The following is a 13,411-nucleotide window of genomic DNA, read 5'->3' as shown; positions in this document are numbered from 1 at the left end:
GTTGCGGAGGTTTAATAACGAGAAGATTCGTTGTGGAGGTTCAATAACGCTCCGAGAAGTCTGGTTGCGGAGGTTGAAGTACGATTCGAGAAGATTCGTTGCGGAGGTTCAATAACGCTCCGAGAAGTCTTGTTGCGGAGGTTGAAGTACGATTCGAGAGATTCGTTGCGGAGGTTTAATAACGAGAAGATTCGTTGTGGAGGTTCAATAACGCTCCGAGAAGTCTGGTTGCGGAGGTTGAAGTACGATTCGAGTCAGCCGGCGATGGCAGGCCGATTATGGCTCTCTCGTAGCTGCTTTATATACAAAATTCAGCTGGTAATGTGGCCGTTGGTGTTGCCAGTGCTGGGTACCAGTGCTGCCAGATTTTGAGAGTCACCATAGATTTTTTGAACTCTCTCAAGTTTTGTTCTGATTTGCCTCCAGCATGTTTTAGTGCAGCACATGCATTCTCACGTACTTTGCGTGTGTGTTTAGTATTGCTGGCCGCTACATGATGCAATATATGCAAATTTTAGAATTAGCGCCAAGGCTGCACCCGAGGCTCTGCTCCCACAACTTCCGCTTCAATGCACATTTCGGAACACGAATAAATTTTACTCCCGGAACATGAATTCGGCAAAAAGTGCAATACGTCATTTTTTGTTGGTGGCTCGTAAGGGTTAAAACTTTATAAAAAAAATTCGTCCGCGAACAACCTTTCAAGCAAAAACGCACTGACGATAAGGGACAACACGAACGAGCTTCGGCTCCCGACGAGACCACCTTGTATGGTTCGTTGCTTTGATTTAGAGTATTTTGGGGCGCCATCGCTTAAAATCAGACTCCCACCGCTAGAAGAGATGAGCAGACTATCGCGTGGGCTGGCAGTGACTGAAGCAACAGCTGTTCAGATTGTAAACAAAGAAAAAACAACAAAACCAAAGGTCGCAGTGGAATTACGTTGTAATCGCCTACAGGAGGTGCCTAGAAATCGCAATTGGGGTGAAGAGATATCACGTAATCGGACGCATGTGCAGTCTACATGTCGAGGAGGAAGCCCACTTAGCGGCCATGGCTGGAAACAGGGACAGAACACTAACTTGCATCGAACTGTTCGACATCTGTTGGGAGGATGTGCTCATACCACATATGTCCATTTACCTGTCGCTAAAGGACCTATTCAATTTGCGTTGTTGCTCGCAAACAGCACGACGTTTTGCAGAGACAGCGTTGGAAAAGCGCCAGGAGCTTCACTTGTCCGGCAACAATACAAGAAATATTGATCTGGGTTTCCAGGTGGTGGCCCGTTGCTGCCGTCGGCTGGAGGTGTTGCATCTGGCATGCTGCAAGTGGCTGACCGATGATCTGCTGCTCCCATTACTGACCAATAATAAACACCGTCTCTGCGCCGTAAATCTCAATGAATGCGTTAACATTACGGCTCTGTCGCTGCAGCCGATTATAGTGGAGTGTAAGGACTTGCGGATTCTAAAACTGTCCAAGTGCCAGTGGCTAACCACCGGCGCCGTGGATGCCCTGACGTTGCATCAGAGCAAGCTGGTGGAGTTCGATATATCCCACTGCGGTGCCATTGGCGAGCGCTGTCTGATCATATTCTTCCGCAAGCTCAACAAGCTAACCGTCCTGTCGCTGGCCCATACACCGAGTGTCACGGATCAGGTGCTCATCCAGATCGGCAACTATTGCCGGGAGCTGGAGCACATCAATTTGATGGGCTGCGTGGCCATTTCCGACTATGGAGTGCAGTAAGTAATCCCAGAAATGGGGTAGGGGGTCTTCTACCCATATTTTGTTTTTAGTGAATGTTTACTTGCCCGTGTGTAGCGCTGTGTGTGTGTGTATGTTTGTGAGGCTGCTTGCCGACTGCACATTTCCGCATCTGCATATTTTTCTAGTGCTCTGACAGTACACTGCCTGCGACTCAGGACACTGCAAATCCGACGCTGTCCGCGGGTCACGGAACGTTCTCTGGCCCCGCTGCGCCAGCGACGGCTTTACATCGACCGGCCATGGCAGGACAATGCCTACAATGCCTACAATCTGAACGACTTCTATCCCAGCGATTTTCTTGTTTACTAGTCCTCCAAAAAAACTCGCTCTCTCTGCTCTCTCGTCCCTTTCCCGCAGTGCACTGGCCAAGAGCTGCCCCCGGCTGCAATCGCTGATGGTGCAGCGGTGTCCTCTGGTTACCGAGCGTGTCCTGGCTCCGTTGCGCGGACGAGTGCACCTGGACCGACCCAGCATGGGCTACAATCTGCCAGCCAGCCAGCACCATCGGCTGTTCCTGCAGGTGTGAGACATCTCTCCTCAACTGAGGAGGCTTTCGAGGCTACATGGAACAGGTTTTGCTCTGTAAATACATGCCACTGCATCGGACGCTTTAATTTACTTTTAGGCTTAATCATACCAAATGTTAACATTAGTTTATGCTGTACAATAAACTTATTTACTCCTATATAAAGCCAGTAGTTCGTGATTTCAGCCGCCACGAACTCTGCAATAAAATATGTAATATATATGTAATATAAAAGCGTGGCTAAAATAGGCCAATATAAATACAATAGTGTGTGAATTTGTGCGAATTCCTTCCGGTTTCCCATTCATTCATTGTGCTGATATCAATGGCGAGGTTGAGGTAGTCGCAGTCGTTGCTTTCGCTTCACCGTCTTCAACCAGCTTCAATTGCTGGACGGCGCTGGATAAAGTAAGATCGTGGTCTTCCTTGCCCTCATTGGATTTGGAACGCCACACTTCGTGAAGATGCTGTAGATGCACATAGGCGGCCATAGACATGTTCAGGCTGGGCATCACAGCACTGAGTCCAGGCTCACCTGTAAATGCCAAGCCACAGAGACCGAGGTACGTGTGAAATGGATCTGGCGTTGCCTGGGGCCACTTGGCGAAGCCCCCTACCAATGTGTCCTGCGTGCTCAGTATGTACTCTCGGTTCTTGGCATAGTCGGTCAGTTCGAAGCCATTCAGTATGCAGAGTGAGGCGCCAATCCAAAAGGAATAGCATGTGTCCACCGGTTTATTGGGTCGTCCCTGGAATCCATCCACTTGGCGAAAGATGAGCCAGCGCTTTATGCGCTCCAGTGTGGCAGCATGCAGGCGATCCAGCTGCCCGCTCAGCTGCAGAGCAGCCAACGCACAGAAGGTAGTACCACCGTGCGCTTCACCCTCCAGCTCCTGGCTGAAACCGTAATCATAGCGTAGGCTCTTTTCGATGAACTGGAACATAGCCTCCTTGTCCACATCGCCCCAATAGTCGAGCATGTGGCAGATGGTGGCGGCGCAGTAAACAAACCGCATATCATCCTCGCTGCCATCGATGCAGGCACTGAAGCTTCCCTCTGGCCGTTGCACCGCCGCCACACCATCTACAATACTCTTGCGATCCAGGCGCGACAGGTCATCGCCCAGCGTGACCAGAACTGCAATGCTGGTGTACGTCATGGCCAGGTGTCCCCATTGATACTTCCGCATGCATTCCAAGACCTCTGAATTCTCGGTAAGCGGCACCATAGCACGACAGCCCTGAAAAGAGGGGATCGGATCCATTAATTGATTTATCTCAAAGTGGGCTGTGCTGTGCTTGTTGACGGTTTGCTGATAAGGTCTGGCGTGATAAAAAACGAAGAGCGTGAGCGGGGGGGAGTTGTAAATCGAGCTGCTGCGCAAATGAAGGAATGCCAACACATATGAACACATATCATGATATGTGACGCAAAAACAAACTTTCTGGGTCTTCTCGGATAATTTGTTTCTTTTTGGGAGAATGAGAATTGTATATATTCAGCCGGAGTAAACAAAAAATAGCGCAAAACCAATACATTCGGGGGGCATTGAGGATGCGACAAGGTCTACCGCAGTGTCTGGCGTTGGTCCACGTATAAAGATAAGGGGGTATTGTTTGTTTTCTCACCATAAAACCGCCGCATCGCTTCTCGTTGTCGCGTGGCACCACCAGACCGCCGTAGATCCAATCGATGATGTCCTGTCGCATTTTCGGTGGCACCAAGTTCAACGAATTAAGTACATCTAGACCACAGACGGCAAAGAACACTATGGTGCTCCTGTGTGAGAACAGCAATGAATGCAATTGTAGGACTGGAAGGACTCTTTCCCGATGATCCTTCCACACTGCTTTCTGTCTCTCACCTGGTGTTATCATGCGATGCCATGCGCGCCGGCAGCATATTGAGAAAGCGCAGTAGATTCTTGGCATGCTTCGAGAGCAGCACGGGCTCCGGCTCTGTGCTGTTGTCTTCCATATCTATGTGGTAGGACATTGTGGTTATTGATATTGATTAACTTCTGGATAGGAACTAGTTTTCAGGGTGTGAGTGAGTGTTCTTTGATATGACTAAGCGCGACGTTGGGCCTTTTCTCGGAAGTTTCTCTGAGCACACGCTCGGAGCAAAAGTGCGCTTTAAGTGAACGTCCGCTGGCACGCGTACGCATTTAAATAGTCTAGCGTTTACCTTTTATTTATAACAACCCGGTTTGCATTGCAATATAGCCCTGCGGGAACGATATTTTTATCTGGGTTTTGCACAATTAAAAAAACAACAACAGCTGCTTCTTGACGGCTGCCAGTGGTGCCAGGGTGACCAATCAATGAGACGGTATATTTTGGTATATTTCAGAGGGTCACACTGGTGCACCTGCTTTTCTACTTTTTAAGCCTTATTTAAGAACAAAAATCCAGAAAAGAGAGTACTCTTGTAGAAAATGGAATCGTTAATGGTATAAAACTATGTGGGCTGGGCTGAGGGTTCTATCTAGCTAGTAATATTTGATGGAATATCAAAAACGAGGAATATGAAAGAACTTGAATAATTCGGTATATTTACGGCATATTTTCAAAATGAGACGGTATATTTTGGTATACTCCTGAGAGTCAGACCGTATATTTTATCATCCGCTGTCAGCTGTTTATGTAAACATTAAATTTGTTTAAATTATTACAAAATGCGCATAACACAGTTTTTGGCCAGCAAATTGAAGAACTTCTCCAATCTGCCCAAGGAGTACATTGAGCGCAGCAGAAAACAGGTAGGCAATACTCTCTCGTCTCCTCTCAACCACCCTTCAGTGTGGAGAGCGGCTCACGTAACAGCAGCATGGAAAAATAGCCGGGTTCAAAATATTCCAGATCATACATAGATTTATTTTCTTAATTAACTTTATTCAGGTGTATTGGCAAACTCCTAGGGAAAAAAATTACCTACCACGCACTGTGGAGCGAAAACGATTCCGCTACACCACAAACCGACCATGGACAGGCCAGTTCCGTCAACAGAATATGCCGGCCACCATGCGGCGGAAGGTGTTGATCGAGCCAGTTGGTGAGTATATATAAAAAATGTCCCCCCAAACACTGCTGAAATCATTTTTGTTTAAACTTTCAGAGGATTGGAGCTTCTTCCGCGGTGATCGCATTGAGGTTCTGGTGGGAAAGGATAAGGGAAAGCAGGGTATTGTCACGCAGGTGATACCCGAACGCAATTGGGTAATTGTGGAGGGGCTCAATTGGCATTACCGTCGCGTGGGTGCTGAGAAAGAGTTTCCCGGTATTATTATCAAGTCCGAGGCTCCGCTGCACGTCCTCAATGATATCCGTTTGGTGGACCCTTCCGATCTGCTGGGAACCGAATTCGAGTGGCGTTTCACGGAGGAAGGCGAGAAGGTACGCGTGTCCATGCGATCGGGCCGTATCATCCCCATCCCCGAGACGAACAACCAGACGCATGACTACAAAACCCCAAATGCCTACATAGAACGCGAAAAAGATACGCCAGGTAGGAGCTTCTAGGCGTTATATATAGAACATCTTCTGCTATAGTTATTTTCTGTTTTTTGTAGCGGCTGTTGTGGGTGAGATTACCTTCCAGCCTAAGCTGTCCACCTTCGAAATGGACATTATGGAGGAAATGGGCATCAAAGAGGAACGAACGCCAGCCAAGTCCTATTGGTACTAACTCTATCCTTATTTTTATTAGAGTAAAGTAAAAAAACACAAACACAAAGTGAGCAATCAAAAGGTTCAGTTGTATCATTTGCGCGCAGTACTGAAGACCTCCGCGCGATGATCGCGCAGTGTCTTCGATAAGCGGGACACAGTGCGTTCGGACTTGTCAAAGTCGATGCGAAGCGTGTTGTTGAATGTCTCGTACAGCCAAGTGCACGTCTTGGACATGTTGGCCTCGTAGGTGGAAAAGACACGGCTTGTGTGCTCGTAACTGGAAATAATTGAGCATGATTGAGGATCAGATTGGACAGACTAGATTTCCTTACCGCGCCTTGTTGGCTATGTCCGTGATCAGGTAGGTATTGCAGTGTTTGACGGCCAGCACTTGGCGATGACTCATGTATTTGAGCTCCACGTGGGGCAGGGCCAGCTGAGCAGCCTCCAGGGAGATCATTGATGCATGGAGCAGACTCCGGCAGTCCAGCGCCCATTGCAGCTTTTGTTTTGGATCACTACAGAATCAAAGAAGGAAGATAATGAATGAATTATTTTTCATCACTCTTCTATTCGTTTCAACGCACATGATCCTACTAAGCTGTCGCCACTGCTTTAGTGCCTGCGTGGAGGAGTTGGCGGCTGCTCGGAGCAGGAGTCCACAGATGCGCCACTGCTCCAAGGTACTGCCCAGCTTGTCGCGTGTATCGCGGGCCGTCTCCAGCTGCTCATCGATGGTCTCCTCCAGGCGGGTCATGTAGGTGCCACCACTAATGTACGCTATGATCCCATCCTGCCTTACATACAGCTCATTCAGCTCCGCATAGCTCTCGGCGAGCGTCTTCAGGCGCTCCTTGGTGTGCTCTAGCAGTTCCCCATAGTATCGAATGCTGAGCAAATAGAGCGCCGATTCGCTCAGGTTGGCAAAGAAATCCTCGTGCATGGAAGCTTTACGTGCGTCGCCAATCACGCCGAGGTTGTAGGCAAGCTGCAACAACCGGAAAGTGAAGTAAGGTCCATAATTGGCTTAAGGGAAGTGCTGTTGATAGTGTTAATTTCGAAGCACCTACCTGGGCCAGGTCTTTGGTGGGCGTGTTTGCCACAATTTGATTGCCGTCTCGTTTCTGGGCAGGGTAACTGGACAGGGTTAGCGCCTCCATTTCGGTGTCCTGCTGCTCTTCCTGTCGACGCTGTGCCACCTCCATTCCATCTAGACCCAACATCGCATCATGTTTGCCCTGCAGATGCTCGATCCAGGCCTCGGCGGTGGCCATTCTGGGTCCCGGACAACTGCCCTCCATCTTGCTGATCTGTTCGTCCAGCCGTACATATTCATCGATAATGTTCTGTGAACGTAACGTAACCGGATATTGATTTCGACTGGTGCTGAAATCCAAATGGCGGCTAATTACCGTTACAGCGGCACCATTTTGTTGCTGGCGGAATTCTGTGCTGACCTCTGTCACAACAGGATTCGATTGCGTCTCCATGGACGAACCGCAGCCCATCATTCATTGCACGAAGGTTCTGTCCAAACCTTATGACATGTTCCATTCGGGGTAGTCGGTCAATTTTCGGACCCCAGAACCAGAGGGAAAGTCCGTTAGTTCGTGGTTCGTCCTCGCCTGCCAAAGTGTGACTGACTGAGCTTTTGCCTTGTCCGCGCCAACTGTCCACTTATGAGGGAAAACACAATAACAACAATATTTTTCGCGCTAACCATTAAATGGGGCCAGGCCGCCAGCCCCCATCTCTACCATTAGAACAACGACGCCCCCCGAGGCAGGTGGCAGTTGCAGGAGCAGGAGGCTCTCTCGACGAACGTGCACGCGTGTGGTGTGTGTTTGTGTGTGTGTATGTTGTCAACAACCTGGTTGGTATTTGCTTTCCAATTTATTGTTGTTTTCGTGCCTCAGTTTTGTGGAAGTTCTGAATTGGCACAACAACAACAACAACAACAACAACTGCAGGTTAGAAATCTACATATACTAGATCCCATATACTATGGGATACCGTAACTTTTATTATTATAAAGCATTATAAGGTACAGTAATCTTTTCCACTTTTCATTGGGGAACCTTTCCTATACCGATAGCGAGAGAGCGGATCATGCGAGCGTGATTGACGCCGGACGCCTCTGAGAGGACACACATAAAAACATATGAATTTTCGCTTGCATCCAAGCATTCCCCAAGTGTCCCCAACGGACTCTACAATACCATATATGCCGTGTCTGCTCTAGGTACAGGGTATAAAAATGTTAACATATGGTCATTGTCCATCTAAAATGCAAGTTCACCTGAAGGAAGGGGGATGGGATTTGAGGTGGCCTTATGGGGTGGTGCCGGTGGGCGAGTGGAACCCTCAGAATATGAGGTATATACTAATCGACACACACAGCATAATCCATCAGTAGGATAATAATCTAGATTTTGATAAATTACCAACAAATTATGGGTTGACCATGGCCCATGGCTGAACAGGAGCTCGTTTGGTTCTCGCGCTCACGCTCATCGAATATTCGATTCTCTGCAATTATTAAAGCTTACTGGTTAAGGATAGGAAAATATGTAAATATCGTTAATAATGCATATACTATGAAAAAGGTGTTCGTTATATAGATAGAACCATGTAACTAATAGAGGAATTAACTGTTAAGAGAGCACACACAAAATTCCGTGTAATATAACTTTAAAAGTAAAATATTTTTTTGCTGATCTTGTGCTTGTTATTTAGCAATCAAATCCTTCCTCACGGATCTTGTGCTTGTTATTTAGCAATCAAATCCTACCTCACTGCACAGATCCATCAATAATGTATCAATACGTACATATGTATGTATGTATATTCTTTTTCCTTACCCCTCAGCCCTGAAGTACCGCTACTGAAAGACGCTTGGAGGTAGATTGGAACTGGAGCTGGGGCTGGATATTCCCTGGACAATTGTTGGGTAAGCTCCCGAGCACGTCACCGGGTGATTAAAAAATGTTCACCGCACTCCGGGGCTGGTACGTGACCATCATTCGGTCGAATATAAAATATAGAGTGCAGGCCAGATGACGCCTCGTATGAGCAATGAGTGGTGCAACAAAAACGGGGTAGAAATTAATGGGTCAAGTGAAAACATTTGAATGAGTTATAATCTGGCAGAGTGCCGACAGGCGACGAGCGACGAGCGTGGGACTGCGAAATGTCTAACTTGTTGATAAGTTTTTACCCACGTAGTGCTCTCTCACATATGTATACAACAATACGTATAGCGAAAGAGGCGAGCAAAACAGAGAATTGAGGGAGAGCCAGATGGCGTCGGCGCCTGCGCCATCCTGGAACACAAAGAGCCCAGATTTCACTTTCAATATTGAAAGCAAACGTCGGCTGAATGGAAACCGAAGCCCCGCAAATGCTTCGGACGCCTGTCTCGGACTCTGTTGTTGGCACAAGAAGATTCTGTTCAGTCGCAGCGTGCCTGGTGTGCGGCAAAGATGTCGTCTGCTGCAGTTCCTCGCCGTCGCCTGTAGAAATCAAAAACCTACATCACACACGCCTTCTCTCTTTCCTTCACCGGACTACGGTTGGATTTTTTAGACATGGGTCTGCGGGATACCTTCAGACTGCGCCCGGACAGTCCGTCGCGCGTGGGCAACAGCAGCATAGAGCTGCAGAACAGAGCCACACCGCGGAGTGGAGCCAGCTGCCACCATCACAATCAGGTTGGAGCTGTCCAGGTCACCGAGCAATCACTGCAGGTGTGGCGCGCCCTGCCCGCGGAGATTCGCCATGATCCCAGCATGGCCAGCTTTAAAATGGAGAACGAACGCATTCACGGTGAGTACCGAGAGAGAGAGAGAGGGGGAGGGACCTGCAACCCTTCATGAGTGGAGGAGACCTGTCCTCCCATTAATTACTTGACTGCCTGTCCAAGAGCTTGAGAAAGGTCAGGCCAAAGTCTGAGGCGCATCAATAATTCAAATGCTGCCTTTTTGTAGGCTCCTCTGGAGGTGCGAGCGATGACGACCCTGATGATGGTGGGGACTATAATGACGCAGATGTGGGTGACCGTATTCAGGATGAGCCCGGTTCCAGCTTTGCTGGCTCAGATTTTCTCGATATCAAGACCAAGCCGGGACAAGAGGAAAATCACACAGATGATGAGGCAACGACAACGCACTCGGATCACGATCCGGCCAATGGTCCGGGCAATGCCAAATCCATGGCCCGCCGCCTTCACCACAAATCCACGCGCTCCAAGGAGCAGCGCCAGTGGGACAAGCTGTGGAAGCGTCTGGGACTGCTCCTCTTCTGGCTGCTGGCCGCCGTCGTGCTCATCTCTGTGGGGGAGAAACACCTGCTGGAGAAGACCATCGATGTGCCGCAGGGCGATCAAGGGAAAAGTGAGCTTCGACGGCGGAAATTCAATTTTAAATTTAAATTTAAACTATTACTTTCTTATCGTAGTTTTCACTTTGGTGCAAAAACCAACTGGCGATTTTCGTCTGACGATCCAGGGCGCCTTCGAGGAACTGTCACCGACGGACAATGAGAACGAAACCATTAGCTATAGCTATCTGTTTGTGCAGCCGCAGGTGTCCGCTTACATTGGCGATAATCGCACTACAAAGGTGTTCCAGGTGAGCCGTCTAAAGTTGTGGCAATTCATTCCATCACATTCATTCCCATCCGCCCCATATAGAACACTTTGCAGGCCTGGCAGCTACCTTTACTGCCTGATGATCAGCTGGAACGTGCTCCGTCTGTGTCCAGGAATCGTACGTACCAAATGAGCTCCGAACTGAGCGATCTTCTGGCCCAGCCGAAGAGTGAGATGCGTTTGCACATCTACAGCGATGCAGCCACAGATCTGGCGGTTATACTAAGCTATAATCCCTTGATAGTCAACGCTCGAATAGGCAGCATTCTGGCTGGTCTTATACTCCTGATCTTCTATGCTCTGTTGGTGTGGGAGCTGTTCGAGCGACCCTTCATAGCCATGGTCTGTTCGATTCTATCGGTCACGGCTCTGGCCTGCTTTAATGGTGAGTGATTAGAGCGCAGCAGGAGGTAGCATTCAATCAACATTCAATAATGTTTTACAGATCGCCCAAACATGGATGAGATCATCCAGTGGATGGACATGGAGCTGCTCACTCTCCTGTTCTGCATGATGCTGCTCATCCTGATACTCACAGAAACGGGGGTGTTTGATTATCTGGCCGTGTTCTGTTTTGAGATATCGGGTGGCAAGATTTGGCCCATGATCTACAGTCTTTGTTTGGTGACCTGCCTGGTGTCCAGTGTGCTGGACAACATGACCACTGTCCTTTTGCTTACACCAGTGGCCATTCGCCTGTGCGAGGTGATGCAGCTGGATCCGCTTCCGGTCGTGATGGGCATCATTGTGCATGCGAATATTGGTGGGGCCCTCACACCCATTGGGGATCCCATCAGCATTATTGTCAGCACCAACCACTACATTGTGGAGAATGTGAGTTTGAACTATATCCCAATTCCGTTCCATTCTTGATCTGTGTGTCTCCTATGGAGATAGGATGTGACTTTCCTTACCTTTGTGGCGCACACCTTTCCGGGCGTCCTGCTGGCCGTGATCCAAAGCTGTGTCTATCTTCGCCTCTTTTACCACAACATCGACGCCCTTCGCCTGAACGAACCTAAGGAGATGCGCGAACTGCGACGCGAGATCAAGGTCTGGCAGCGAGCTCTCAATGCCGTGGGCTCCTGCTCCAAGGATGCGCAGCTGGTGCGCGGCACCCTCCAGGGAAAAGTGAAGCAACTAAAGCGGACGCTGAGACGGCTGCAACGTGGAGTCGGTTCCACAGAGGTCTATGCCAACACCCTGGATGAGCTTAAGCAGAAGGTTCGATGGTTATGTCCTGCCAATACCCAATTCCAAATGTTACATTTGATTTCCCAATCCACAGTACCCCATCAAGAACAAGACGCTTCTGCTGCAGTCCGCTGGTGCTTTGATCTTTGTCATCGTCTGCTTTTTCATACAGTCGGTGCCTCATTGGAGGACTCTGCCCCTGGGCTGGGTAGCTCTACTAGGTGTCATTCTGCTACTGATCATCCTCAATCGCGACGACATGGAGCATCTGATGCACCGCATCGAATGGACCACACTACTCTTTTTCGCTGCCATGTTCGTGATGATGGAGTGCGTGGAGCGACTGGGCCTCTTCGCCAGCATCGGCGAGCTCACCGAGCACGTCATCCTCTCGGTGGACAAGCGACATCGCCTGGCTATGGCCATCTTCATAATACTGTGGGCCTCGGCCCTAGCCTCGGCCATTCTAGACAGCATCCCAGTCACGGCAATGATGGTCAAGCTTGTTACCTCGCTGGTTTCCAAGCCTTCGATCTGCCTGCCGCTCCAGCCCCTAGTCTGGGCATTGACCCTGGGTGCCTCTCTGGGCGGCAACGGCACCCTTTACGGGGCCTCGGCCAATGTAATTGCCGCGGGGATAGCCGAACAGCACGGCTATAAGCTTTCGTTCACGCGATACCTGAGGACCGTATTCCCCATGATGATGGGACAGATCACCCTGATGACAGTCTACCTTCTGGTGGCCCACATTGTATTTGGCTGGCATTGAACAACATATGACATAAATGGCTATTTATTAATAATAATCGACTAGTTCTGTGAATAATGACTAGACTTTTTCGAACTAAATATTTAATGATACTTTTTGTGTAAGTTTTACTGTGGCACCTTTCTTCCTGTTTGTATTCGTCTCTTTGTGTCTCTTTGCGTGTGTTAATGCTCTCTTCTACGATTATACGAGTATATGTGTTTATATATTATATATCTGAGCGTTTATTTGTGATTTGGAATTATATAAATATACAAAAAGTGATGGAAGTGTGTTTATTTGTACATACATATACCCGTACGCTGTGGCTGGACAGCTGAAAATGAACAAACTTTTCGGGCTTCCCAAGGTTGTCTCAACATATCAAATACGACTAAGTACAGTAGACTAAATATAGATTGGATCAACTTGATTGTCCACTTGTGGACAAAACGATTGTACAGTCGAACTTCCATAAAGTGAATCATAGCAGAATATAGAGTGGCGGTGTTGTGGAAATAAATTCGTTGTTCGAAAGTTTGAAATATAGAAGTTCGACTGTTTGTAAAGTAGATTCAAAACAACTCTTAAGTTAATTTAAAACTATATTTATATCACACTTCGTTATTGTTTTAGAGCACTGTCTATCCATACATTTATTGCAGCCATATTTATTTTAGAAACCCCGTCATATCATGCGTTCTTGAACTTGCTCCACTTGCGTTTAGGAAAACGAAAGAACAACAAATAAATAATACTTGAGACTGGCCATCGGTTAGTTCATTGCAGAACACAAGAATTATGTATATAGGAACCAGTATAGGTATATAGAATGGGTCTGTAGTATATA

At 48.2% G+C, this 13,411-nt stretch overlaps 5 protein-coding genes across 8 annotated transcripts; 3 read left to right on the top strand and 2 right to left on the bottom strand.

Moving 5' to 3' along the window:
- Positions 1-890: 890 nt before the first annotated feature.
- On the top strand, positions 891-2,585 carry LOC6589531 (F-box/LRR-repeat protein 15). Of its 2 annotated transcripts, none has more exons than XM_026988614.1 (2): positions 891-1,748; positions 1,899-2,195. In XM_026988614.1, exons 1-2 carry the CDS (start codon positions 1,012-1,014, stop codon positions 2,080-2,082), a joined length of 921 nt encoding a protein of 306 aa, XP_026844415.1. In that variant the 5' UTR covers positions 891-1,011; the 3' UTR covers positions 2,083-2,195. The 2 variants fall into 2 exon arrangements, with proteins under 2 accessions (XP_026844415.1, XP_026844416.1); XM_026988615.1 differs by having other exon boundaries at positions 894-1,748; positions 2,131-2,585.
- LOC6589532 (geranylgeranyl transferase type-1 subunit beta) lies at positions 2,347-4,567 on the bottom strand. 2 transcript variants are annotated; one of them, XM_026988613.1, is made up of 4 exons: positions 4,488-4,567; positions 4,165-4,279; positions 3,929-4,079; positions 2,347-3,540 (listed from the first exon to the last, which is right to left on the bottom strand). In XM_026988613.1, the coding sequence occupies exons 2-4, from the start codon at positions 4,275-4,277 to the stop codon at positions 2,608-2,610; spliced, it is 1,197 nt and encodes a 398-aa protein (XP_026844414.1). In that variant the 5' UTR covers positions 4,278-4,279; positions 4,488-4,567; the 3' UTR covers positions 2,347-2,607. The 2 variants fall into 2 exon arrangements, with proteins under 2 accessions (XP_026844414.1, XP_002015020.1); XM_002014984.2 differs by lacking the exon at positions 4,488-4,567 and having other exon boundaries at positions 4,165-4,405.
- Positions 4,568-4,977: 410 nt separating this feature from the next.
- Positions 4,978-6,049, top strand: LOC6589533 (probable 39S ribosomal protein L24, mitochondrial). The gene is made up of 4 exons (XM_026988437.1): positions 4,978-5,061; positions 5,201-5,354; positions 5,418-5,807; positions 5,872-6,049. The coding sequence occupies exons 1-4, from the start codon at positions 4,978-4,980 to the stop codon at positions 5,985-5,987; spliced, it is 744 nt and encodes a 247-aa protein (XP_026844238.1). The 3' UTR covers positions 5,988-6,049.
- Positions 5,973-9,067, bottom strand: LOC6589165. Of its 2 annotated transcripts, XM_026988436.1 has the most exons (6): positions 8,833-9,067; positions 7,384-7,596; positions 7,042-7,317; positions 6,559-6,959; positions 6,304-6,489; positions 5,973-6,248 (listed from the first exon to the last, which is right to left on the bottom strand). In XM_026988436.1, the coding sequence occupies exons 2-6, from the start codon at positions 7,480-7,482 to the stop codon at positions 6,062-6,064; spliced, it is 1,149 nt and encodes a 382-aa protein (XP_026844237.1). In that variant the 5' UTR covers positions 7,483-7,596; positions 8,833-9,067; the 3' UTR covers positions 5,973-6,061. The 2 variants fall into 2 exon arrangements, with proteins under 2 accessions (XP_026844237.1, XP_026844236.1); XM_026988435.1 differs by lacking the exon at positions 8,833-9,067 and having other exon boundaries at positions 7,384-7,885.
- A 368-nt stretch (positions 9,068-9,435) lies between these two features.
- Positions 9,436-12,619, top strand: LOC6589166 (P protein). Its single transcript, XM_002014987.2, has 7 exons — positions 9,436-9,796; positions 9,958-10,362; positions 10,427-10,599; positions 10,662-11,004; positions 11,065-11,453; positions 11,517-11,843; positions 11,908-12,619. The coding sequence occupies exons 1-7, from the start codon at positions 9,559-9,561 to the stop codon at positions 12,580-12,582; spliced, it is 2,550 nt and encodes an 849-aa protein (XP_002015023.1). The 5' UTR covers positions 9,436-9,558; the 3' UTR covers positions 12,583-12,619.
- The last annotated feature ends 792 nt before the right edge of the window (positions 12,620-13,411 follow it).

The sequence above is a fragment of the Drosophila persimilis genome, unplaced genomic scaffold (assembly GCF_003286085.1).
Source record: "Drosophila persimilis strain 14011-0111.01,24,50 unplaced genomic scaffold, DperRS2 tig00000191-arrow-pilon, whole genome shotgun sequence".
Taxonomy (NCBI): Eukaryota; Metazoa; Arthropoda; class Insecta; order Diptera; family Drosophilidae; genus Drosophila; species Drosophila persimilis.
Note: the sequence above shows the minus strand (reverse complement) of the source record. Positions and strands in the feature narration are given on the sequence as shown.

Excerpts from the sequence above, each read along its gene's own strand:
- LOC6589531 (XM_026988614.1), top strand. The coding sequence starts at position 1,012 with ATGTGCAGTCTACATGTCGAGGAGGAAGCCCACTTAGCGGCCATGGCT. Across the intron at positions 1,749-1,898 it reads ATTTCCGACTATGGAGTGCA|TGCTCTGACAGTACACTGCC; the intron begins GTAAGTAATCCC and ends ATATTTTTCTAG.
- LOC6589532 (XM_002014984.2), bottom strand. The coding sequence starts at position 4,295 with ATGTCCTACCACATAGATATGGAAGACAACAGCACAGAGCCGGAGCCC. Across the intron at positions 4,080-4,164 it reads GCATCGCATGATAACACCAG|GAGCACCATAGTGTTCTTTG; the intron begins GTGAGAGACAGA and ends GTTCTCACACAG. Across the intron at positions 3,541-3,928 it reads AGCGATGCGGCGGTTTTATG|GGCTGTCGTGCTATGGTGCC; the intron begins GTGAGAAAACAA and ends CCCTCTTTTCAG.
- LOC6589533 (XM_026988437.1), top strand. The coding sequence starts at position 4,978 with ATGCGCATAACACAGTTTTTGGCCAGCAAATTGAAGAACTTCTCCAAT. Across the intron at positions 5,062-5,200 it reads TTGAGCGCAGCAGAAAACAG|GTGTATTGGCAAACTCCTAG; the intron begins GTAGGCAATACT and ends AACTTTATTCAG. Across the intron at positions 5,808-5,871 it reads ACGCGAAAAAGATACGCCAG|CGGCTGTTGTGGGTGAGATT; the intron begins GTAGGAGCTTCT and ends TGTTTTTTGTAG.
- LOC6589165 (XM_026988436.1), bottom strand. The coding sequence starts at position 7,482 with ATGATGGGCTGCGGTTCGTCCATGGAGACGCAATCGAATCCTGTTGTG. Across the intron at positions 6,490-6,558 it reads CGACAGCTTAGTAGGATCAT|TGATCCAAAACAAAAGCTGC; the intron begins GTGCGTTGAAAC and ends TTGATTCTGTAG. Across the intron at positions 6,249-6,303 it reads GACATAGCCAACAAGGCGCG|TTACGAGCACACAAGCCGTG; the intron begins GTAAGGAAATCT and ends AATTATTTCCAG.
- LOC6589166 (XM_002014987.2), top strand. The coding sequence starts at position 9,559 with ATGGGTCTGCGGGATACCTTCAGACTGCGCCCGGACAGTCCGTCGCGC. Across the intron at positions 11,005-11,064 it reads GGCTCTGGCCTGCTTTAATG|ATCGCCCAAACATGGATGAG; the intron begins GTGAGTGATTAG and ends AATGTTTTACAG. Across the intron at positions 11,454-11,516 it reads ACCACTACATTGTGGAGAAT|GATGTGACTTTCCTTACCTT; the intron begins GTGAGTTTGAAC and ends CTATGGAGATAG.